This window comes from Monodon monoceros, unplaced genomic scaffold, assembly GCF_005190385.1.
Source record: "Monodon monoceros isolate NGI ecotype Baffin Bay Population unplaced genomic scaffold, NGI_Narwhal_1 Super_Scaffold_2, whole genome shotgun sequence".
Lineage (NCBI taxonomy): Eukaryota > Metazoa > Chordata > Mammalia > Artiodactyla > Monodontidae > Monodon > Monodon monoceros.
The window spans coordinates 32,507,045-32,534,033 of NW_021703776.1; the positions used below are offsets into that span (position 1 = coordinate 32,507,045).

General features: G+C 34.7%; 1 protein-coding gene across 1 annotated transcript in view; it reads right to left on the bottom strand.

Moving 5' to 3' along the window:
- Positions 1-26,989, bottom strand: part of ABCB5 (ATP binding cassette subfamily B member 5) — a 137,268-nt gene that overhangs the window by 96,160 nt on the left and 14,119 nt on the right. Inside the window, 6 exon segments of the mRNA XM_029233047.1 lie at positions 1,811-1,982; positions 2,068-2,259; positions 9,907-9,961; positions 12,292-12,442; positions 14,119-14,173; positions 16,328-16,361. Of these exon segments, the coding sequence (XP_029088880.1) occupies positions 1,811-1,982; positions 2,068-2,259; positions 9,907-9,961; positions 12,292-12,442; positions 14,119-14,173; positions 16,328-16,361 (659 nt within the window).

Genomic DNA, 26,989 nt, shown 5'->3' on the forward strand with positions numbered 1-26,989 from the left:
GAGTCACAGAGTTGTGGCACGAAGAGGAATATGACTCCTGAAACTAATACTATATAATGCAGCCTGCCTAGTAAACGCTGTATCGCCACTAGTAAAATGTGAGATTTTAGAGAGAGAGAGAGAGAGAGAGAGAGAGAGAGAGAGAGAGAGAGAGAGAGGGAGAGAGAGAGAGAGGAGACTATCATTCTTGGTGATATTAGTCAGGTTTACCAGATTTATCAAAAATTTTAATACAGAATGTGCCTTTTTCTTTATTATACACCCCACTTACTATTCCTTTAATTGGTAAAGGATTTAATTTAGTAATTAGCATAAGAATTCAATGAAAGGAAGAAAGGAAATTGTTTTCAGAGTTGTGAGTCTGTAACTACAGCTTGCTCATATAACAAATCTATCCATTTTCAAAATACATTCCACATAATTGGAACTAATTTTATGTAAGACATGCACAGATGTTTGTTAAAGCAGAAGGTAGTATAAACTGAGTAATACTCATTATTTACTGATTTCACTTAATAAAGACAGCTATCACTGGAGGGGAAGCTGCACATAGCACAAAACCTTGTACATAGCCAGTATTCAATATGTGTTTGCCCAATTAAATTGAACTGAAGGATGCTAGAAACCATCCAGCCTGGCTTCTTTAGTCATTTAGATAATTTTGACTTTACTTGCTTCCTACTTGCAATTAGTTAACAACAATAGCAGACTTTAGTTTCCCCACTGCTGTCCTTTTAAATCTCATTGTCCACTTCACTTCTTGGGCAGTTAAGTCTATGATTTCAGTAACATATTGTGGGTAATCTTCCTACTGAGGGGTCCTCATTTCAAATAAGCTGGGGATGAAGATTTTGACAAGGGTTACAAGGTCAACACTAGAAGTCACACTAAATAAAGATCTGCTGTCTATACACCCAAGTCTATTGTGAAGGAATTATTCAAACACAGAATATTTTTGTTGCTGAAAATTCTTGTTTGGTTGAATTTGTATGTTGCTAGCAAATAAACTCAGCGAATTTTATGGCTTTGACTTCCATAAAGAACAACTGGCTTTCAAAATTTTTTAACTCCAAAAAAACCCCAAAACAAAACAAAACTCCATCTCTTAAGAATACACTGTGCCTCCAATCTAGGAAATGGGTATACACATTGGTAGAACTATATTGGCAGATATATATATATTTTGCCTTGCACAAAGAGCATTGGTTTCAAAACCAGGCTGTAAATAGATTAATATCTTGTAAAGAGATTAAGATTAATACAGTATAACAGTGCTAAAAATATAATTTAAATGTAAATACAAAGTTTGTTTTAAAAAATTGAAACAGATTTACATACTACATAAAAATATACATTAGCAGACATTTTAAATGTTAATTCAGAGCTTTATAAAAATATAAACTTGAAATGGCTGACATAAAATAGTCACATAATAGCTCAGGTGTTTACTGTTTTAGGATTGTCTCATTCTGTTCTAGTGAAATGAATTGAAACACATTTATCTGGGAATTTAGACAACACAAGGTTTTCCCAGCATTCAATGTATAACAGCATAAAGCTTTATCCATGCTATTATTTGAAACGGCATTAGGTTCTAAATGAAGTGGAATGTTTTGAAATGTTAGTAAGGTATTAAAACCAAACCTCACTGTAGCCAAATAACTTGAAGATAGAAAGGTAGTTAATATTCCTTCCTATTTTGGGACACAGGAAAAAAACATAGAAATGCCTTCTTTTTTATACAAACTCAGTAAAATATCTAGTTCACATTCCTGCTTCCAGTTAACACTACATTAGTCATCTTGCCTACCCTAGAAAACATGGCTGCTGAAGCAATTATAAGAGGTGATGTGGACAGAGTCACCAGGGTGAGTTTCCAGCCCTTCACCAAACCAATCGCCAGGCCAACAGAAAAGGTAGACATGTTTTGAAACAACAGAGCAATCTTGTCTCCAATACCATCATTGATTTTGTTGATGTCACTGAAACAAGAAAATAAATGCAGTTAAGTCATTTATACATCATATATGAGAACAAAGTCGATAAAATGCATATCCATCCTCTTACTCAGTCATGCGAGTATTAAGTTCACCGATGCCACAACTGTCAAACCAGCTGGTGTCCTGAGACAAAATTGAATGAAAAAACTGTTTTTGAATTCTCTTGGTCTGTCAAGCTGCAGTCATAACCCCAAAGGAAATCTGTATGTAGCCAAAAACCAAGGCAGTAACTCCTATTCCAACATAATACAGGATCAACCTGAAAAAAACATTATTGTAAATTTTAGTGAGACTGAAGCACAACTTTTTTCCCTTGTTACCAAAAAAATGAAATCTGTCATAATATTTGATTAAGAGTATTTGGGCTAAAGCCTATAAGATAACTAAAAATAAACCACCATGAGAAAGACTGAAGTATGCTGATGTAGGAATCTAGGTTACTCTTGTAAGACGTTTAGAGTATGTCTCTCTTATACTATTAGCAAAGATTAGCATTTCAAAACATATTCGCTACTTACAGCTTCTGTCCATATTTTTAATACTTTCATTTGAAAATGTTACATTGATGTAATTATGATAGCTGTATGTGGAAAAGGAGGGTAAAGAAATGATAGTAGTCAAAAGCATTTTATAAAACTCTTCAAATACATATACTTAAAATCCAAAATTCAACTTAAGGAATTTACCCTAAGGAAATATGTACAAAGATTAATCTAAATGACTGTTCATTATAGCATTAATTATAATACATAAAATTGAAAACATTCTAAATAGCTACCAGTAGGAGACCAGATAAGAAATGTAGTCATTTCATAACAAAACCTATGGAATGCAGCAAATGCGATACTAAGGGGTACTAAGGGGAAGTAGGCCTATAAACAAGAAAAATCTTAAATAAACAATCTAGCTTAACACCTAAAGGAACTAGAAAAAGAAAACAAATGAAGCCCAAAGTCTGTAGAAGGAAAGAAATAATAAAAATCAGAGCAGAAATAAATGAAATAAAGACTAAAAAGACAATGGAAAAGATCAATGAAACTAAGAGCTGGTTCTTTGAAAAGATAAACGAAATGGACAGACCTTTAGCTAGACTCACTAAGAAAAAAGAGAAGGCTCAGATAAACAAAATCAGAAACAAAAGAGGAGAAATCACAAGATACCACAGAAATACAAAGGATTATAAGAGAATATAATGAACAGCTATTTGCCAACAAATTGGACAACCTAGAAGAAATGGATAAATTCTTAGAATCAGACAACCTTTCAAATAAACAAATGGGACTACACCAAACTAAAAAGTTTTGCACAACAAAGGAAATTATCAACAAAATGAAAAGATGACCTACTGAACGGAGGAAGATATCTGCAAGTCATATATCCGATAAAGGGTTAACATCCAAAATATATAAAGAATTCATAAAAATCAACAAGAAAAAAACAAACAACCCAACTAAAAAATAGGCAGAGGATCTCAGTAGACATTTTTCCAGAGAATGCATACAGATGGCCAAGAGACACATGAAAAGATGTTCAACATCACTAATCATCAGGGAAATGTAAATCAAAACCACAATGAGGGCTTCCCTGGTGGCGCAGTGATTGAGAGTCTGCCTGCCGATGCAAGGGACACGGGTTCATGCCCCGGTCTGGGAAGATCCCACATGCCGCGGAGTGGCTGGACCCGTGAGCCATGGCCACTGAGCCTGAGCATCCAGAGACTGTGCTCCGCAACGGGAGAGGCCACAACAGTGAGAAGCCCGCGTACCGCAAAAAAATAAAAAACAACAAAAAAAACCCACAATGAGATATCACCTCACTTCCATCAGAATGGCTATTATACAAAGACAAGAAATAACAAGTGTTGGCGAGGATGTGGAGAAAAGGGAACCCTTGTGCACTGCTGGTGGGAATTTAAATTGGTGAAACTACTACGGAAAACAGTATGGAGATTCCTCAAAAAATTAAGAATAGAACTATCATATGATCCAGCTATTCCAATCTGGGTATTTATCTGAAGAAGTCAAAACCACTAATTTGAAAAGATATATGCACCTCTACATTCATTACAGCATTATTTACATCCAAAAACATATAAAGCCAAGATATAAAAACAATCTAAGTGCCCACCAATGGATGAATGGCTAAAGAAGATGTGGTATACACACACACACACACACACACACACACACACACACACACACACAGTGGAATACTACTCAGCCATAAAAAAGAAAAAAATCTTTCCATCTGCAGCAACATGGATGGACCTTGAGGATATTATGCTAAGTGAAATAAGTCAGATGAGGATAGACAAATACTGCATGATTTCACTCATATATGGAATATTTTTAAAAAGCAAAATAAATGAACAAACAAAGCAAAACAAAAAACTAACATATAGATACAGAGAACAGAGTAGTGATTACCAGAGGGGAAAGGAATGGGAAGAGGGTGAAATGGGTGAAGGGGGTCAACTGTGTGGTGACGAATGGAAGCTAAACTTTTGGTGGTGAGTATGCTGTAGTATATACAGAAGTTGAATTATAATGTTTCCTTATAATTATAATGAAACTTATATAACGTTATAAACCAATGTTACTTCAGTTAAAAAGAAAAAGAAATGTAATCATTTAATAAACCTATACTGGGTGCCCACTAGTATGAAGTTCTAGAAATAAATACAGTCAAGAGCAAGATAAGAAGTCCCTATTCATGAAGAGTTTACATTCCTGTGTAAGGAGACAGACAACACACAAAGAAAAAGAATTTTAGGTTGTTTTATGTGGAAAGTAAACAGGGTGATAAGTCATGGAATAACTGGTGGGTAAAGATGAGTTGGGAGAGCCTGTGAAGATAAAAAGAGTGATTAAGAAAAATTTCTTTGAGGAAATGATATTATGGCTGGGATCCAAAAGAAGAAATGGAGCCAGCCATAAAAACGCAAGAAGAAGAGCATTCCAGGGACAGAGAACAGCAAGTAGTAAGGTCAGAGGCAGGAAAGAGCTTAGCATGTTCCCAGAAGAAAAGAAGTCCAAAGAGTTATGAAATTATGAGACTGGAGAATTTGGCATATCATAGGGCTCTTAGCTATGGTGCGTTGTACAGGTTTTCTTCCAAGAGAAACATAAGACCATTTAAGCATAGAATGTTCTTATCTATTCAACTTTTAAAAATATTAGTCTGGGTCCTCTGTGGAGAATGGATGGAGGTTACAACAAAGCAAAACAGACAGTTTACTTAGGAGGTTATTGCAGTGGTCAAGGTGAGAAGGATGGAGGCTTGGATGTAGATGGTAGAAGCTGATTGCCAAGAAGTAGACAGATTCTAGATATATTTTGGAAATACAACAACAAACAAGAATTGCTAATGTAATGGATGTGAGGAATGCAGGAAGGGAAGAAAGTAAGGATAACTCCTTAGATTTTGTTTTCAGCAACTAAGTGAATGGGGTGCCATTTACAGATGTGGGAGACTGAGACAGGGACAGATTTGCAGGAGATATCAAGTGTTTTGATTTAGACATAAGTCTGACATGCATATTAAACATCAAAGTGGTTATCAAGTAAGAAGTTGAAAATGAGAGACTGAAGTGCTGGAGAGGGGTATAGGCTGGAGATGGAAATTTGAAAGTCACCAGCTTATAGGTGGCAATTAAAACAAAGTATTGGCTGAGATCATCCACAGGGACACAGAATAAAGTATAGATAAAAAAGAGGACAAAGGACTGAGCTCAGGGACTCTCCAAACATGGTAGAGTTTAAGATGAAGGCAAAGAGCCAGTAAAGAAAGCTGAGAAGTGGCCAATGAGGTAGTTGGAAATCCAGGAGAGTAAAGTACCAAGAAAAGCACAGAGGACCATACACTTGAGTCTCATTATTCCCAGATTCTGTGTTGGCAAATGTGCCTGCTCAATGAAATTTATTTGTAATCCAAAAATCAATTTTTGTTGTTTTCATTGTTATTTATGGACATGTGTAGAGTGGCAAAAATTTTGAGTCACCCAACACAGGTACTCCCAGCTCAGGCTGAACAAGGCAACACTCTGCTTTTTTGTTTGTGCCCTCATACTGTAAACAAGTGTCAATTTTGTCATCTAGGTAGTGGCAAGTTTTTCTAATTTTTGTGCCTTTTGTTGATGTTTTCACTGTTTAAAACGACTCTCAAGAAGCATGCTGAAGTGCTGTCTAGTGTTCCTAAGTCCAAGGAAGCAGTGATGTGCCCTATGGCACATGAAAATACATGTGTTAGTTAAGCGTCGTTCAGACATGAGTTATAGTGCTGATGACCGTGAGTTCAATGATAATCGATTGATGAAAATGTTGTGACTGGAGGTTCACAGAAACCAGGAAGCAATGGTTCAGTATTTGCTCATTCAGTGTTCATGATGACTTTAACAGAACATAATTATTACAATAACGATAATTGACTGTTTTCTAATAAGAGGGACTGTTCAAGGACAGCATAGAACACTATAGGTTTAATAGAAATCTTACTGAACTTTTTTTAATGTTGTGGGAAAATGTTTGCAATATTGTAAGAGAAAACTGGGTTAAAGATCAAATGCAAAGGAGAAAATAAAGACTTGTACACCGAAAATTACAAAATATTGTTGGCAGAAATTAAGGAAGATCTGAATAAAGGAATTGGAAGACTCAATGTTGTTAAGATGACAATCTGCCTAAATTAATCTATAGATTCAATTAATCCCTGTCAAACTCCCAGCAGGCTATTTTGCAGAATTTGAAGAGTAATCCCAAAATATGTGTAGAAATATATGTGGAAATGAAATGTCTAAAAAGAAGATTGAAGTTGGGGGACTTTCATTTCCTGATTTTTAAAAATTTATTTATTTATTTAAACTCTAAAACTATAGTACTCAAGGCAGTGTGATACCAGCATAAGGATAGACTGTCAATAATTGCAACAAAAATGAGAGAACAGAAGCTAGCCCTTACATTTATGGGCATGTGATTTTTAGCAAAGGTGCCAAGGCAATTCAATGTAGAAAAAACAGTTTTTTCAAGGAACAGTCTTGGGACAAATGAAAAAAAGAAGTGCAAAGAAGAAGTGAGGCCCTTACCTCACAACAGTCACAAAAATGAACTCAAAATGAATCATAGACCTAAGTGTCTGAGCTAAAATGTTGAAATTTCTAGAAGAAAATGTAGACGAGAATCTTCACGATCCTATGCAAAGAATTCTTAAATCCAAAAGGAAAATCCATAAAAGAAACACCTGGTAAACTGTACCTAATCAAAATTTAAAACTTTTCTGTTTCAAAAGAAATCTTTAAGAAACTGAAAAGACTAGCCACACATTAGGAGAAAATATATGCCAATCATATATCTGACAAAGAACTTGTATCTAGAATTTACAAAGAACTTTCAGAATTCAACATTAAGACAAACAACACAATAAAACAGGCAAAATATCTGAATATGCGCTTCACCAAAGAAATATATGAATGCTTAAAAAGTAAATAAAAAAGTGCTCATTAGAGAAATGCAAATTAAAGTCACAATACGATACCACATCATACCTACAAAACAGCTATAATAAAAAAGACAATAACAAGTGTTGGTGAAGATGTGGAGAAACTGGAACACTTACACATTGTGGTGGGAAAGTAAAATGATATATCCATTTTGGAAAACAGTTTTGCAGTTTCTTAAAAGGTAAACATAAACTTACCATGTGACCCAGCAATTCTACTCCTAGGTATCTACCCAAGAGAAATAAAAACATATGTCCACACAAAGATTTATATATCAGTGTTCATAGATTCATTATTTTTAAATAGCAAAGAAATGGAAACACTCCAGAAATCCATCATCTGGTGAACAGATAAACAAAATATGATATATCCTTGCAATGGATTACTATTAAGCAATAAAAAGGAATAAACTACTGATATACATCATAACATGGATGAACCTCGAAATCATTACACTTAATAAAAGAAGCCAGGTGCAAAACCCTACATGTATGTTTCCAAGCACATGTAATGTCTAAAAAATGCAAAGCTTTAAAGATAGCAGATAAGAAGTTGCTTGGGTCTGGGGTGGAAATGGGGATTGATTGCAAAGGAGGAATCTTATTTTCAGAATAATTGTCTGATAAGTAAGACAAAGGCACAGACAACATTAAAACATTAAAATTACATAAAACTATGAGTCATTGTATTTGGAAAATAGGTAAAATAAAATTTTTCAGTTCTTGATTATTATAGATGGAAGAGGTATTATCTTATCCCCACCAAAAAAGTTATATAAAACAAGGTTTCCCAGAAATGTGTTCATCAAAACATTAGCTCAGCAGGATGTTTAGTTTCCATAGTCAAACAGGTTTGGAAAACTTTGATTATATTGAGCCTTAAGTATGCTTATCTGTCCTAAGTGTATCCAAGGAGGCTGTCATATACAGTGTTTTCTGAACCATTTTGACTATGGAACCCTCCTTCACCATATACCTCAAATATTTCCAAAACAGTACACTGGTTTGAGAAACAACAGCATAACAAATACAACATTATAAATGTTAAGAATGCTTCCTTATAAGTTTAGTAATCTCTTAATAACCATACATAGATTACATAGACATACCTTATTCTCCCTTTTATTATCTGTTTTTAAGATAGATGCCCCTATTTTTAAAAGTTCCAAACTTTTTTGTAAGAAACTCATACTTAATGATTTTAACATCAGAACCCTGCTTTAATATTGTAAGACTAGAATTCAGTAGAAGGCAGTTCCTGGATCCTAATCAGGAATTTTTAAAAGATGCAACATAAATACACTTTATGTAAAAAGTGCTAAAAAAATAGAAACTTTCCCTCAAAGAAAGTTGAGACTACAGCAAAGCACAACTTGAGGCAGCATTATTCACACTGTAGTCCAGAGCAGCACTGTCCAATAGAATGTTCTGTGATGAAGAAAATGTTCCATATTTGTGCTGTACAATATGGCAGCCAGCCATATGTGACTTGAGCACTTGGCAAGTGACTGAGAATGAGAAACTGAATTTTAAATTTTATCTAATTTTAATTAATTGAAGATTAAGTAGTCACATGAGGCTGTGGCTAACAGTGTGGAAGGTCAAGAATTATGGCCCAGAGGGTGTCACTACAATGTGATGGATGTCTCTTGGGGTTGCGTAGGATGGAGGCTTCATTTTTTGGGGAAAAGATTAAGAGATCACTTAGGTCTGATAAGACTCTGTTAGTTTCAGTGAGACACTACTGAAATCCAGCGAATATACTCAGTAAGTTTGCATTTCTCTAACAAACTCAACACATGTGACAGAGTAAAGCATATTGCTTAATATACAAGCCAACAAAAACAAAATGTCCCTATAAATTATCTATTTCAGACTTTACAATTTGTAGTCTGAATACAACTTTACTATAATAGTCTGAATAATTAGTCTCCAAAATTAGCCTGAATAAAACTTTACTCTTTTTATTTATTTTTTTATTTTACTATTTGTTGCACACATCTTCCTGGCTTTTAAAGTTTACAGAAGTGGCATTTTTCTGTAAGTTTTGTAAGAAAAAAATTTTGAAAAGGAAAAAGTAGTCATTTAACCTCTAGGTTATGTACCTTCAGTTCTAGGAAACAAAATTTATATAAAAATGCAAATCCCCAAACAACATTTCTATTGATGACAATTTTGTCAAAACTGAAAGCATATGAACTTATATACCTTTCAAGTAGGAGAAAAAATTATAGTTACACAATTATAATTGTGTAATTATATTTTCTATACCAAACAAAAGAAGAGGACATGTTTGCTTTACTCATTTATATGCAATATTAATGATCAGACAAACATTTCAGTTTTCTTCCTTATAAATATTGAATAAAGCAGCATGCAATGAATATGATATTAACATTTCATTTGGACTTACACAATCATATCTTCATTCACCTTCTCTTGAGACTGAGTACAGTTCCGATAATTTGCTGTAAAAAAGTTTTTTTAATTATAAAGGAAATTAATAAATTTATAATTGGCCATGATGTCTTTTATACATAGCCCTCCAAACCAAATATGGTCCCTTCTCAAGAAAATGGACTTAATGACTACACACTGGTTAATGATCATCTTATTTTCTATTCTTTAACCTAAAATTTGAAATTGTTCTCTCCGGTCTCAAGAAGCACACATGCAACATGAAAAATTATAAGGAAATATTAACCATGTAGCTCATACGTGGAAAGAATTCTTTAGGACATCTCTGATTTCAGGTAACAGGTACGTAAGTAATAGTAATAGAATTTTCCTTTCCTGTCAAAATTATGCATTTAGAATTCAGTTTGAGATACTCCAGGGAGTAATTTAGAAAGTCCAAGAAAAGCAAAAACACAAATGAAAGTTGTAGAGGTAGGAGTCACAAGAAAAATTTAAAAGAAGCTCATCGAAATTTGTTGGGTATAACAAGGATAGCAACATCATAAAGTGGTATTTAAATAATCCTTGGTTTACCAGGATATATTTCTATATATATTCTAGCAAAATCTACTTCATACATTAATTAGTATACCAAGGTTGTAATTTTACCAGAAGCACAAAACAGTGGTTAATATCAACTATCATAATTTTCTTTCTTAAATGGCCATAATAAACGTTTGTAATAAATTGCAGACAACATGTTCTTCATATCTTACATAACCACAGTATCATCACATATGATGATGTCTATGATCTTTATTTATGTGCAAACAATGATTTTTCCTTTATTCCATTTTTGGAATTGTGGCAGGAAGCATTTTTAAAGCAGCTTATTACAAATATCAGAATTGACATAGAAGTATTAAAACTCAGTAGAAAGTTTTAATGAAATTTAACTGAGTTAATAAAGAGAATACACATTGTTTCTAAAAGTAGTTCCTACAGTCACACTAAAATGACATAATGTCATTTTGGAGATTATATTAATAGACGTAGAATGTGCAAAAGTTCGGTGCTGGCATAAAAATGGGCCTCTGATCAATATGATAGTTACTATTCATATTTTCAATGGTAGGAGCAAAAAAATCTTCCTCTATTATTCTTTAGAAAACAAATGCTAGAAGGTTGACGACATATGCCTTAATATCTTCACTTCTCTTTAATAATATGTTATACCAGTAATATCCATACATTTATCTAAATCTTCATCAACCTCTTTATGTGTTCATTACATTTGAAAAAACACACAATGAAACTCGAGAAACATGGAGAAGGCTTAAACAAAAACAAAATTAAAATTCAGTAATATCAGTCAGTTATGTATTGACTATTCTATCTAAAACTGACAAAGCAATCATTATAGAGCAAACCTAACCAAAGGAGTACTCCTAAACAGACTGCCTTAGGTTGCTAGGTTTATTCTTTCTCCCTCCTGCCCTCCTTCCCTCCCTCCCTCCTTCCCTTTCTTCACTCACTCATTCACAGAGAGAGAGAGAGAGAGAGAGAGAGAGAGAGAGAGAGAGAGAGAGACATATTTGGCAATCAATAAATATCTGCTCAATGAATTGGCAGTTCCATTTGTTTAACAAAGTGGCATCGTTACCTTCTGTCATTAAAATATCAAAAAATTAATAACTGTGTAGACAGGAAGACACATGGAAGATGGAAGCTATGGATTTATTCACTTAAACAAGACTAGGGCATTTGAAAAATTAGGCTTTGGGTGGAAAATAAGAGGGTATGAATTAGTATTTAAAGTCAAATAGGGGGCTTCCCTGGTGGCGCAGTGGTTGAGAGTCCACCTGCCGATGCAGGGGACACGGGTTCATGCCCCAGTCCCGGAAGATCCCACATGCCGCGGAGCTGCTGGGCCCGTAAGCCATGGCCGCTGAGCCTGCGTGTCCCGAGCCTGTGCTCTGCAGCGGGAGAGGCCACAACAGTGAGACGCCCACGTACCGCCAAAAAAAAAAAAAAAAAAGTCAAATAGGGCACAGATGGTCTCCAGCCTGCCAACTCACCTTACAGATTTTGGACTTGCCAGCTTCCATAATTGTGTGAACCAATTTCTTAAAATCTGTCTCTCTCTCCCTCTCTCTCTACATAAACACACACACAGACACACAGACACACACACACACATTGTATTGGTTCTGTTTCTTTGAAGAATTTTGACAAATACAGATTTTGGTTCTTTGGTCCCTGGCAATACAGAAGAATAAATGACTTAAATATTATATAGATATTGTTTGACAAGAAAATAATCTGTATTATAAGTTTAATGTTTGTTTTATTTAATGCTTTTGAGTCCCTAGCAATATAGAAAAGTAAATATTGTACTCACTTGTGTTGGTTTTGACTAGACATCCACTGATAAGGCTGTCACTCATTTCTCCTAAAATCAGTGACGTTACAGGAAGACAGGCCCCATTTACTAGTGATGCTAGTAATCCTAGGATCATGAGTGTGATGTCCAGTCCATCAGCAAAGCGAAACTGAGGAAAACAAATAAAACATGGTAGCATGACAGCTGTTAAAAACAAACACCAAAAACCAACCTACAGTTTTTGCCATCAAGTAAATGTTATTTTACAAATTAAGAGGGCAAATAAATGTATAAGATCATGGATAAGTATTTATATATAAAGTAAAAAAAAGCCCCTGATCTTAAGGATTTACAATGTACTTTGGAGAAACTATTGAAAAATAAGGTAGAAAAATCAGTACAAATTGTAGATCTGTGACACAAGTCAGGTCAGTTGTGCATATAAATCAGAAACTTCCTTCCATTTGGTTGATTCTGAAATAAATTATGATATTTGAAAAGTCTGTAATGACAATATCTTGGCTTAATGAAATATCTTGCCTTATGAAAGTTGATCTTCAAATTTTCAGTGCCCTAGGTGTATCAACGTAACATCAGTGACACAACTAAGTGCAGAGAACAGTAACTATCTAGTAAAAATTAGTTCAAAAAAAAAAATTAGTTCACCAAATGTAATGAATCATATTTTTCATCCTTATTTTAAATTCCTCAAATTTTTTGTATCCAGGACAACATCTATCCTGTAAGTAAGGGTCTATGATAATTTTAAGGCAGTTTGGAATGAGAAAGGAATGCCTGAAGGTCAAATAGTGAACACTTTGTATTCTATGCTATAATGGGTCCCTACAACACTATTCCAAAACCAAAACATGAACAAAACTTGAAAAAGTGGATTACTTATCTTACTGAGAGAGGTCAAGATAAAACATACAAGGTATTGAAATAAAATTAGATTTGAATAGCAGCAAAAGGAACTTAGTACATATTTTATGAATGGATATTGAGAAAATTTCATGTTTTTCCATTCACTCATGCAATAGCTAATAAATATTTATGGAGTAACTGCCATAGCATTGTACTCAGTACTACAGACGATAAGAAGGTATCTGCTCCTCCACCTTCCCCTAGAATAGTGTGTTATCTCCTTCATAAAGCTTGTCATGCTCTGCTACTTTCTAAGTCTTTAAATTTTTGACTTTTGAAAAAACAGGCACTGCTGCCTATGTATTTCTAATGACAATAACAACCAGGCTGACATAGAGATTAGGGTCGGTGGAGGTGATGTTTTAGGAACACGTCTGAAAATGTTCCTTGAACATAGTCCCAAAGAACTGTGCTGCTACACTTTTTGATGCATAGGATTTATAAAATATTTATGTGATTTTTTTTATTTTAAAAGGATTTATAACATTTTAAAAATAATAAAAGCAACTCATTTCAATGTATTATCATTGGAAAATACTGAAATGTAAACATACAATAGCAAGAGTCACTCATAATTCCCCACTACTGAGAAATAACCTCTGATAACATTTATGCAGCACACACACACACACACTTGCCTGCACACACACACACACATATACATGCTTTTTTGGGCAAAATTGGATCATTTAATGGATATTATGTTATTTTTATTATCTCTTATTGTGGAACTTATGGGTTATTTATATATATTGATATTTTTCCTATTGGAAATAATAGTTTAATGAATTCTTTTCTTAAAATTCCCCTTTTCCCCAAATAGATGTAAATTATCAAACAAAAACAATCATTCTATGCACTCCTGACAATTCTCTAAAATTTTCTGATACATAGACATATTTTCTAACTAATTTCACTTACTTTCTCAATAGGTCCAACAACTTGCTGTCTTACTTTGGGCAGTTCTTGCAGTTTTCTGGAAAACAAACGTTTACAATGGAAAGATTACCATGTGAATATAATTTGCAAAATTTTCTAATTAAAATTGTGTTGAAGTGTCAAATTTCACTCATTGGTAACCAGTTTATATCAACACTGACACTTTAAAAGAAAACTTAATGATAGACAGTACAAAGATTTTTAGTATAATCACTGGGAAAGTTTAAGTCATCACTGGTTGTCTCTACATTATTTAGGTAACAACTGAAGACACACATCTGGAGTAGAATTTTTTTTTATTGTGATAAAAGACACATAACATAGAACTTACCATCTTAACTATTTTTAAGTGTGTAGTTCAGTGGTATTAAGTACAATCGCACCGTTGTGCTACCTTCGCCATCACCCACCCATAGAACTCTCATCTTGCCAAACTGAAACTCTATACCCATTAAATAACTCCTCCCCCAGAGCCATTGGCAATCACCATTGTACTTTCTGTCTCTAGGAATCTGACTTCTATAGGTACTTCATTTTAGTGGAATCATACAGTATTTTGGTTTTTTTCTGAAGGGCTTATCTCGCTTAGCATAATGTCTTCAAGTTTTATCCATGTTGTAGCACACGTCAGAATTTTCCTCCTTTTTAAGGCTGAATACTATTCCATTGTGTGTGTATATATATATATATCCCACACTTTGTTCATTCATTCACCAGCAATGAACACTTAGGTTTCTTCTACTTTTTGACTATTGTGAATAACGCTGCTATGAATATGGGTATACAAATATCTCTCTAAGTCCTTGTTTTCAATTCTTTTGTATTCAAGAGTAGAAAAGCTGGATCATGTGGTAATTCTATTTTTAATTTCTTGAGGAATCACCATACTGTTTTCCATAGTAGCTGCATCATTTTACATTCCCACCAACCCTGCACAAGTGTTCCAATTTCTCTATATCCTCAACAACACGCCATATTTTCTGTTTTATTTTATTACTATATTTTTAATAGTAGCCTTCCTAATGGGTATGAGGTGGTAGATTAGAATTTTCAAACCCTTTGTAACAAATTACTCAAGAGCAACTGAGAGGTTTAAATGAAAGAAGTTCTATTAAACACACATTAAACAAATGTACTGAGAATTTGGTCCCCCATTGAAAATTTCATTTCTTAGCTCACATTTCAAGGAGTTCCAGATGAAGAATGTAAATTTTTGTCCATTGATTTCAGAGAAATCTGTAATCTGTCAATTATACACACACACACACACACACACACACACAAACACACACACACACACACATACATATAAGATTGTGAAACTTTAAAAGAAGGGTGGAGGGGATCAGATTAAATTTTCCAAGAGAGACGTCACAGAAGGATGAACTTCCAAGTCTTTCCTTCAGCTTTATAACATATTGTTCTGGTGGCTTTGATAAATGACAAGTCACTTAATTTTATTCCATCTGAAGTTAATAATTTACTTATGTATTGGGCCAGCTTTCTCTGAGATGATTCATACATGACAAAAAAATATTCCTTCAAGATTATAAAGGCTACAACCCCTTCTCCCTACCCAGATGTGGATTTTAAAGCTTAAGACCTAGTAAGTTATCTTGTTTTGATAAATTTTGTTTCAGGAATATTAAATAACTAGTGATCTAGAGGGGTTCACTACCGTTTTACAGTTTATACATCAAAATGTAACACAATTATTATGGTAAAAGTGGAAATTAAAGATTTTAAATCATTTCTATTTTAAATCTCTAAATTAATGAATTATAGGTATAGCAAATTTTATAACACACATACGAACACACACATAGACACCTATTTACTGAAAAAATAATCAGAATCCAATATTTTGTTATGTACCACATGGAATGAAGGATTCATGGAGAAGTAAAACATAAATATTCAAGTATTTTCTCTCTATATGCTAGTAAACTATACGAAATTCAGAAGAATAAATATCTGAAGTAAATACTAAATCAGTAAATCCTGTAGTTATTACACTTCCTAAATTTACTATTAAACCACTTATAACACTGATTATGTTGAAGTCCAGCAAAATGCAAACAGCCCTGCTATTTTTGGAAAAAAACTATAAACATTTTTGCTACAGCTGAGAAAAGGGTAAGGTGTATTTGAAGTTGCAGAACAGTTTTTGTAGAATTTAGGCAAAGCTTACCTATTTCTCTGATAATTTTCTTGCATTTCTTCAACTTTCAGAATTTGCTATCTTATTTACAATGTAACTCTTCTGAAATAAAATATTAACAAGTATATCATGATGATGTGAATTTTTATCACTTAGTCGATATAAAGCATTCTTTACATCCCTAACAGCGTCTAAAAAAGCATGCTTCTGAATTTCACCCTGCCCCCACCACCCTCCACTCCAAATGAAGTTTCTGGCTACCTAACTCACCAACTCAGAGTTTTTTATGAATTTATAACTTCTTTGCTTAACTCTGGGCTTAGATTTGGAGCTAATAAAATTCTAGAAATGGAATAAAAGGAGGAAATCCAGACTCCATGAACAATGCATGTTTTCCCAGAACATTAGATTTTATTCCTACTCTGACCCTGATTTTATTGTTACTGATGAAAATCTTTAAATTAACTATTGCTTAGTTTTCTCTGTAAAAAAACTGATGCAGTAGTTTCTGTTAGCCAGCAGCTTGAAGGACTAAGGTTTTTAGTTCACCAAATATAAGGCAGTTAGAACTTCTACCATATATGAATTAACCACTCTTAAAAATTAGAATAGTAAAAAACCTCATTATTAAAATTATATTAAACATAATGTATTATTCCTTTAGATGATACTTTAGGATCTTAGCTTGTCTTAAGTTGCAATTATCAATATAAACTATCATTTCATTGCAAATATGCAGAGATGTTTTTGCCTCAATCTGATTTGTTAGACCATGTAACATATTACCTATATTAGGATGATTATAACAAATACAAATTTAAACTCTAGAGTGAAATTAGTAATTAATTAAATACTTCCTAAGCCTTTGTAAAAACCTGTAAAATACACTTTCAAATAGTATGTTTCTCCATGAAGAAATGATCACAATGAGTCAGAAATGGTTTTAGCACTTGAGAAGGAAGACATGATACATATACATTGGCATATGCTTCCTGTTTTGGAAACCAATGGTCATAACTTCATACAAGAAATCTTCATAATTGCTGTACTGATGTTATACCATCTCCAGTTATTTAACATATATGTAAGTAATTAAACTCTATCAATCATTACACTTTATAGAAATTAACAGTTATATAATAAAACTCATAAATTCATAAAAAGGAACCAAAACAATTTAGGCCTACCTTGGTAAGTGCATGATCTCTTCATTTACACCAAAATTATGTGTAATTTTCCCCCTCAACAAATAACTAACTGCTCTTTCAGAACCGTGTTTTGCTAAGCTTATTTTCTGATCACGCCTTAATATCTGATTACAACAATGGTGAATTTCCAGGTAAAGCACACTGTGTTCTTGTCATACTGTACTTGGGTAACAAAGTGAGCAAAGAAAATTCATTGAGCCAAATAAACACTCTTTTTTTTTTTAATTAAAAAATTTTTTTTAGTTCGCTACAATTTAGATTTATTTATTTATTTTTAGTTCTCAGATGGCTTTTCTTTTTCAAAATTTTTTTATCGTTATTTTTTATATCTTTATTGGAGTATAATTTCTTTACAATGTTGTTAGTTTCTGTTGTACAACAAAGTGAATAAGCTATAAGTATACATATATCCCCTTATCCCCTCTCTCTTGAGCCTCCCTCCCATCCTCCCTATCCCACCGTTTTAGGTCGTCACAAAGCATCTAGCTGATCACTCTGTGCTATGCAGCAGCTTCCCACTAGCCAACCATTTTACATTTGGTAGTGTATATATGTCAATGCTACTCTCTCACGTTGTCCCAGCTTCTCCTTCCCCTTGTCCTCAAGCCCGTTCTCTACGTCTGCGTCTTTTTTCCTGCCCTGCCACTAGGTTCACCAGCACTGTTTTTTTTAGATCTTTTGACCGACCTCCTAGAGTAATGGAAATAAAATAAAAAATAAACAAATGGGACCTAATAAAACTTAAAAGCTTTTGCACAGCAGAGGAAACCATAAACAAGACCAAAAGACAACCCTCAGAATGGGAGAAAATATTTGCAAATGAAGCAACTGACAAAGGATTAATCTGCAAAATATACAAGCAGCTCACACAGCTCAATATCAAAAAAACAAACAACCCAATCCAAAAATGCGCAGAAGACCTAAATAGACATTTCTCCAAAGAAGACATACAGATTGCCAACAAACACATGAAAAGATGCTCAACATCAATAATCATTAGAGAAATGCAAATCAAAACCACAATGAGATATCACCTCACACTGGTCAGAATGGCCATCATTAAAAAATCTATAAACAATAAATGTTGGAGAAGGTGTGGAGGAAAGGGAACCCTCCTGCACTGTTGGTGGGAATGTAAATTGATATAGCCACCTTGGAGAACAATATGGAGGTTCCTTAAAAAACTAAAAATACAGCTACCATATGACCCAGCAATCCCAATACTGGGCATATAGCCTGAGAAAACCATAGTTCAAAAAGATTCATGTACCACTATGTTCATTGCAGCACTATTTACAATTGCCAGGACATGGAAGTGACCTAAGTGTCCATCGAGAGATGAATGGATAAAGAAGATGTGGCACATATATACAATGGAATATTACTCAGCCATAAAAAGGAATGAAATTGAGTTATTTGTAATGAGGTGGATGGACTTAGAGTCTGTCATACAGAGTGAAGTAAGTCAGAAAGAGAAAAACAAATACCATGTGCTAATGCACATATATGAAATCTAAAAAAACACTCTTTTTAAAGATGGGTATTGTCTATATACCCAGTTTTCTATTGTTTAGTCCCATAATATGTTTTAGTTAGCTGAGTTAGTAATTATAATAAGTAAAATAAATCTTTTCAATGTCAATGGCACATTTGCACAACAAATATTCATTGACTAATCCCATATGAAAAGCATTCATTTAATTATCTCACTGTTGTTACCTGTAAATAATCACCTCCTTCTCTGATTTCCTTCTGAACTTTGCTCAAAGCTGTATTATGTTCATTGAAGCATTCTGACTTGTATTACAATTCATAGTTACCCTATTAGATTATATTTATTTACCTATTCCTTCATGAATTCATTGAAACAAATTTTGAGCTTATATGATGTGGCTGCTAGTTTATAAAAATAAAAAGATATTTTCCCATCTCCTAAGGAACTCACACACAGTTTTTCTCCGTACTGCAGCCTCACTACTCAGTGTGGTCCTAAGACCAGCAGAATCAGCAACACCTGGGACCTTGTATAATTTATCTATCTACTTATTTATTTATTTTGTGGTATGCGGGCCTCTCACTGCTGTGGCTTCTCCCGTTGCGGAGCACAGGCTCCAGACGCACAGGCCCAGCGGCCATGGCTCACGGGCCCAGTCGCTCCACAGCATGTGGGATTCTCCCGGACTGGGGCATGAACCCGCGTCCCCTGCATCAGCAGGCGGACCCCCAACCACTGTGCCACCAGGGAAGCCCCCTTATATAATTTAAATTAAAAAGAAAATTGTGGTAAATCCTGTTCCATTGATTTAAATGTTTTTATGCCAGTACCATAATGTTTTGATTGCTGTAGCTTTGTAGTCTGAAGTCAGGGAGCATGATTCCTCTGGCTCCACTCTTCTTTCTCAAGATTATTTTGGCTCTTCACAGTCTTTTGTGTTTCCACAGAAATTAAAAGAACTTTTTTTCTGATACTGTGAAAAATGCCATTGGTAATTTGATAGGGGTTGCATTGCATCTGTAGATTGCTTTCGGCAGTATGGTCATTTTAACAATGTTGATTCTTCTAATCCAAGAATACGGAATATCCTTCCATCTGTTTGTGTCATCTTTGATTTCTTTCATCAGCATCTATAGTTTTCAGATCTTTTGCTTCCTTAGGTAGGTTTATTCCTAGGTATTTTTTTTTAATGTGGTGGCAAATTGGATTGTTTTCTTAATTTCTTTCTTTTTTTAAATTGAAGTATAGTTGATTTACAATGCCGTATTAGTTTCAGATGTACAGCAAAGTGACTCAGTTACACATACGTATATATTAGACTCTTTTCCCTTGTAGGTTATTACAGAATATTGAGTAGAGTTCCTTGTATTATACAGTAGGTCCTTGTTGGTTAACTATTTTATATATAGTAGTGTGTATATGTTAATCCCCAACTCTTAATTTATCCCTCCCCCACCCTTTCCCTTTGGTAACCATAAGTTTGTTTTCTGTCTGTGGGTCTATTTCTGTTTTGTATATAAGTTCATTTGTATCATTTATTTTAAGATTCCACATATTAATTATATATTTCTCTGTCTGACTTACTTCACTTACTATGATAACCCCTGGGTCCATCCATGTTGCTGCAAATTGCATTATTTCATTCTTTTTTTTATGGCTGAGTAATATTCCAGTGTATAAGATGTGATATAGTTAATTTTTCTTTCTGATCTTTTGTTGTTTGTGTATAAAAATGCAACAGATTTCTGTGTATTAATTTTGTATCCTGAAACTTTACCAAATTCGTTGATGACTGTAGTATCAATAGTTTTCTGGTAGTATTTTAGGATTTTCTATGTATGGTGTCATATCTGTGAACAGGGACAGTTTTACTTCTTTTCCAATTTTTGATTCCTTTTATTTCTTTTTCTTCTCTGATTGCTGTGGCTAGGACTTCCAAATGTATGTTGAATAAAAGTGGCCAGAATGGGCATGCTTATAGAAAGCCCAGAAATAAACCCACACACTTATGGTCAATTAATCTATGACAAAGGAGGCAAGAATATACAATGGAGAAAAGACAGTATGTTCAATAAGTGGTGCTGGGAAAACTGGCAGCTACATGTAAAGGAATGAAATTAGAACATTCTCTAACACCATATACAAAAATAAACTCAAAATGGATTGAAGACCTAAATGTTAAGACCAGATACTCTAACACTCCTAGAGGAAAACACAGGCAGAACACTCTTTGACATAAATTTCAGCAATATTTTTTTTGGATCCCTCTCCTAAAGTAATGGAAATAAAAACAAAAATAAACAAATGGGACCTAATTAAATGGAAAAGCTTTCCCACAGCAAAGGAAACCATAAACAAAACAGACAACCTGTGGTCTGGGAGAAAATATTTGCAAACAATGCTACTGGCAAGGGATTAATTTCCAAAATATACAAACATACAGTTCATACAGCTTAACATAAAAAAACAAACAACCCAATCAAAAAATGGGCAGGAGACATAAAAAGACATTTCTCCAAAGAAGACATACAGATGGCCAATATGCACACAAAAAGATGCTCAATATTGCTAATTATTAGAGAAATGCAAATGAACACTACAATGAGGCATCACCTCACACCAGTCAGAATAGCCATCATTAAAAAGTCTACAAATAATAAATGCTGGAGAGGTTATGGAGAAAAAGAAACCCTCCTTCACTGTTGGTGGAAATATAAATTGGTACAGCCACTATGGAGGACAGTATGGTGGTTTCTTAAAAAACTAAAAATAGAGCTACCATATAGTCCAGCAATCCCTTGCCTGGGCATGTATCCAGAGAAAACCATAATTCAAAAAAATACATGCACTCCAATGTTCATAGAAGCACTATTTACAATAGCCAGGACATGGAAGCAACCTAAACGTCCATCGACAGAGCAATGGATAAAGAAGATGTGGTAGATATATACAATCGAATATTACTCAGCCATAAAAAGCCGAAATTGGGTCATTTGTAGAGACGTGGATGGACCTAGAGACTGTCATTACAGAGTGAAGTAAGTCAGAAAGAGAAAAGCAAATATCATATATTAATGCATATATGTGGAATCTTGAAAAATGGTATAGATGATCTTATTTGCAAAGCAGAAGTAGAGATACAGGCGGAGAGAATATATGGATATCAAGGGGGAAAGGGGGGGTGCAAGGAATTGGGAGATTGGGATTGACATATGTACACTATTGATACTATGTATAAAATAGGTAACTAATGAGAACCTACTGTATAACACAGGGAACTGTACTCGATGCTCTGTAGTGACCTAAATGGGAAGGAAATCCAAAAAAGAGGGGATACATGTATATGTATAGCTGATTCACTTTGCTGCAGCAGAAACTAACACAACATTGTAAAGCAACTATACTCCAATAAAATTAAAAAAAAAACAAGCTCCAATTGTTTACATATCCTCTAATATTTATACTTTGTCTTACTGCATTTCCTCAAATGCTGTTATCTTCTTCCCTCCACATGTCTACCTAGATTGCAGAGTTGAGAATTATATATAAGAGCTCCAAAGTTATATATATCTGATGTGATGGTTTATTTTATGTGTCAGTTTGGCTAGGCAATGGCACCCAGTTTTTTGATTAAACACCAATCTAAAGGGTGTTGTGAAGGTATTTTTTTAGTTGTGATTGACATTTAAGTTGGTAGATTTTGAGTATAGCAGATTACCCTTCATAACGTGGGTGGGCATCATCTAATCTGTTAAAGCCCTAAGAGAGAAGACTGAGGTCCTCTAAAAAGGAAATAATTCTACTTCAAGGACCGTCTTCAGACTCAAAATTTCAACTTCTTGCTAGAATTTCTAGCCTCCTAGCTTGCCCTGAGGATTTTGGGCTTGCCAGCCACCACATTCATGTGAGCCAATTTTTAAAAATCAGTGCTCCCCATTTCCAATCTCTGTCTCTCTAGATAGACAGATACAGATAGATATAGATACAGACAAAAATAGGTTTTTCTGGAGAATCTTGACTATCACACCCAGCAAGACAGGAAGTTATGTGATGAATAGTACATAGAGTGACTATTCCAGCATCTACAAAGAACATTATGACCTAAATGGTTTTACCACAGATGAGAAGGGCCCTGAGGTTAGTCTTTGGAGGGTGGTTAAGATGTCAATAAATGGAGATTTGTGGAGGAGGAACAAGAACATAATTTCAGGAATGCAAAGGTGAATTATTTCACAATAGAGGCATGAGATCGGTCTGGTTAGAATGAACAGTTCATGCCAAAATCAAGAAAGAGATAAGGTAGATAAGATTGTAGAAGGCACTGCCCAATTTTTCAGGCAATTATTATAATTTTCTGAGAATGAGAGTGACAGGGCCATTGATATTTGATATATTTAATCTGATGTCAAGGGTTGACTGTAAGGACTTGGGAAAAGACAAGATTCAGGCAGACCCATTATGGTCTAGTTTGATAGCAGTAAGAAAGTCATATTTGAGAGATATTTTTAAGGAAAGGTTGACAAGATACAGATTCAGAGGACAAGAAAGAAGGAATCAAAAATAGGGGCTTCCCTGGTGGCGCAGTGGGTTGGGAGTCCGCCTGCCGGTGCAGGGGACACAGGTTCGTGCCCCGGTCCGGGAGGATCCCACATGCCGCGGAGCGGCTGGGCCCGTGGGCCATGGCCGCTGGGCCTGTGCGTCTGGAGCCTGTGCTCCGCAACGGGAGAGGCCACAACAGTGAGAGGCCTGCGTACAGCAAAGAAAAAATAAAATAAAATAAAAAAAAAAATAAAAGTTCAATGACTAAACTTCAGAGACTGGGAATAAAGGAGTAGGAAAGATGGAAATGGGGAAGTGAGGAGAGGAAGCTGGTTTGGGGGAAAAGGTGACATTCTGTTTAAAAATGAAAGTTTGGGTTTATATTAGAGTGTCCAAGTGAACAAATCTGCCATACAGATGGAAATGTGGCACTGATAATTAGGAAAATTGCCAAGCTAGATATATACTTGTAATAGTCATCTGCAGAGAAGGACTAATTAAAATTTTGAGAATAAACTTGCTTTAATACTCTGACAATGTTATATAAAAGCACAGATGAAGTGGTGTAGTAGAGATGTCGAGTTTTGCTTCTAGGGCTGTCCAATAAAGGTTTCTGGAAAAATGGAGATATTCTCTACATTGTCCAAGATGGTACTCACTAGGCATGTGTAGCTATTGAGCACTTGTAATGTGGCTGTTAAGGGAAATGAATTTCTAGTTTTATATAATTTAATTAATTTAAATTAAAAAAGCCACATATGGCTAGTCACTATCATGTTGGAAAGCACATTGCTAGAGTCAAACTACCTAAAGTCAAATTCTGGATTCCCCACACATATAACTTTGGGCAAGCTATTTAATTCTTACTACAGCACTAAGCACAATGTCTACAACTCAAGAATATCTCTCTTCCTTTTTGAATTATGTCATTACTTGCTTAATTTTGTCAGTTTAGGACAAACAAGCCATATCAATTACCACAAGATGTCAGTGTAACATCATGATTTAAAAAAAACAGGTGAAGGCAGAGTTAGATATCAAAATGGTGAAGTAGGAGCTTTCTACCATCTTCCATGCAAAAAACACTGATTTAGACAATCACTCACAGACAAGAGTGCCTTTGGAGATGTCTGGGGGTAGTCCAGTGGAAAAGTTCCTTTCACTGTTGGAGCAAAAATCTGAGATTGAATGGATTGAAGACGGTAAGAGGAATAGTTTAACTTTCTCAGCTATGCAGGAGGCCGTTAAAGATACCAATTCCTTTCTTGTCCCATCTAGAGCACTGAGGTGTGCTGCATGACTAAGGGACAGGGAGTAGTTGGGATAATAGCAGTCAGAGCTCAGAATGGCACATATTGAAGGGATGCAGATCCTACTAGCCATATGGCAGACTCCATCAAGGAGCCAGCTCTTAAGCTGCTTCAGATACCTTGCCTACAGATCTCCCCAATTGGCCCGTGGGTACCCCCAACATTCTGCATGCCTCACCCACACTCTACTACCTCCCAACCCTGTGGCCGGCTCCCTGTGTACACGCCTGAGGATGGTGGAAGCAAGGCTTTGCAAATAGCTAGGAAGCATGTATGCACATGCGTAGAAAGCTGACCCAAGTTTACAGGATTGGGAAAAAGCACACAAAACTGAGAAGTGCCCTAGGAAAATAAAGAAAATGAGAAGCTGTCAGAACCTGGTCTGGCTTTGCAGGATCAAGAGAAGGCATATAGTCTTAAGATTTCCCTCCAAGAGGGAGTAAGAAGTGTGGAGTAGACATATCCACAGAAAAGGTCTAAGAAAACCTCAGAATCCCTAACAGGGCTGATGGAGTATATTTCTCTCCTGAAGTCAGTCAGTAAAGACTAGAAGAGGTGGCTGCTTCTTCAAATGCAAAGACAGTAATGTAAGACTTCAAGAAATATAAAAAATCAAGGAAACTGGACACTACCAAAGGAACACAATAATTTTCCAGTAAGTGATCCCAAAGAAATGGAGGTCTGAGATTTGCCTGATAAAGAATTCAAAATAACTGTTTTAAGGAAGCTCAGTGAGCTACTAGAAAACAGAAAGACAATTCAACAAAATCAGGGATACAATACATGAACAAATGAGAAGTATACAAGAAACAAAAATCATAAAAAGAGAACCAAACTAATTCTGGAGATGAAGAATGCAATGAATGGAAAAAATGAAATAGAAACTGTCAACAGCCTATCAATGAAGGAGAAGGAAGAATCTGTGAAGTAGAAGACAGGTCATTTGAAATTACCAGCCAGAGGATAACAAAGAAAAAATGAAAATAAAATGATGAATGAATGAAAAAGAGTGAAGGTGAAGAAGGCTTACGTGAACTATAGGATACTATCAAGAGAAATAATCTATGTGTTATTAGAGTCATAGAAGGAGAAGAGAGGGAGAAAGGGGTAGAAAGCTTATTTTAAGAAATAATGACTGTGAACTTCCCAAATCTGGGGAGAGATTGGACATTCTAGTTCATGAGGCACATTAGTTTACAAGCAATTTCAACTCAAAATGATCTTCTCCAAGACATATTATGATAAAATTGTCTAAAATCAAAGACAAAGAGAGAATTTTAAAAGCAGCAAGACAAAAGAAATTCTTTATGTATAAGGGAACCCTCTCATAAGGCTAACAGCAGATTTTTCAGCAGAAACCTTGCAGGCCAGGAGAAAGTGGGATGATATATTCAAAGCACTGAAAGAAGAAAACTGCCAACCAAGAATACCTTGGCAAACCTGTCATTCATAAATGAAGGAGAGAGAAAAACTTTCCCAGACAAACAAAAGCTGAGGGAATTCATCACCACAAGACCTGCCTATGCTGACAGGAGTTCTTAAAGCTGAAATAAAAGGACATTAATTAGTAACATGTAATATATAAAAATATAAAAACCACAGGTAAAGTTAAGTATATAGTCAAATTCAGAATAGTCCAACACTGTAATATGGTGGCACTACTTAACTCTAAGTATAAAGGTTAAAGGACAAAAGTATTAAAATAACCATAGCTACAATAATTAGTTAATGGATATGCAATATAATAAAAAGAGTTAAATTATTACATTAAAACATAAAAGGGGGGAAGGAGTAAAAGGGTAGAGTTTCTAGACGTGATCAAAGTTACGTTGTTATCAGCTTAAAATAACTGGCAAAAGATGTTTTAAATAACCCTCATGGTAACGAGAGAGTAAAAACCTACAGTAGATACACAACAGATAAAGAGAAGGGAATTAAAGCATACCACTATGATAATCATGAATTCACAAAGGAAGCTAGCAAGAGAGTAAGAGAGAAGCAATGGAACTACAAAATAGCCAGAAAACAATAAGATGGCATTAGTAAGTCCTCACCTATCAATAATTACTAAAATGTAAACAGATTAAATTCTCCAATCAAAAGGCATAAAGTGGCTGACAGAATAAAAAAAAAACGCAAG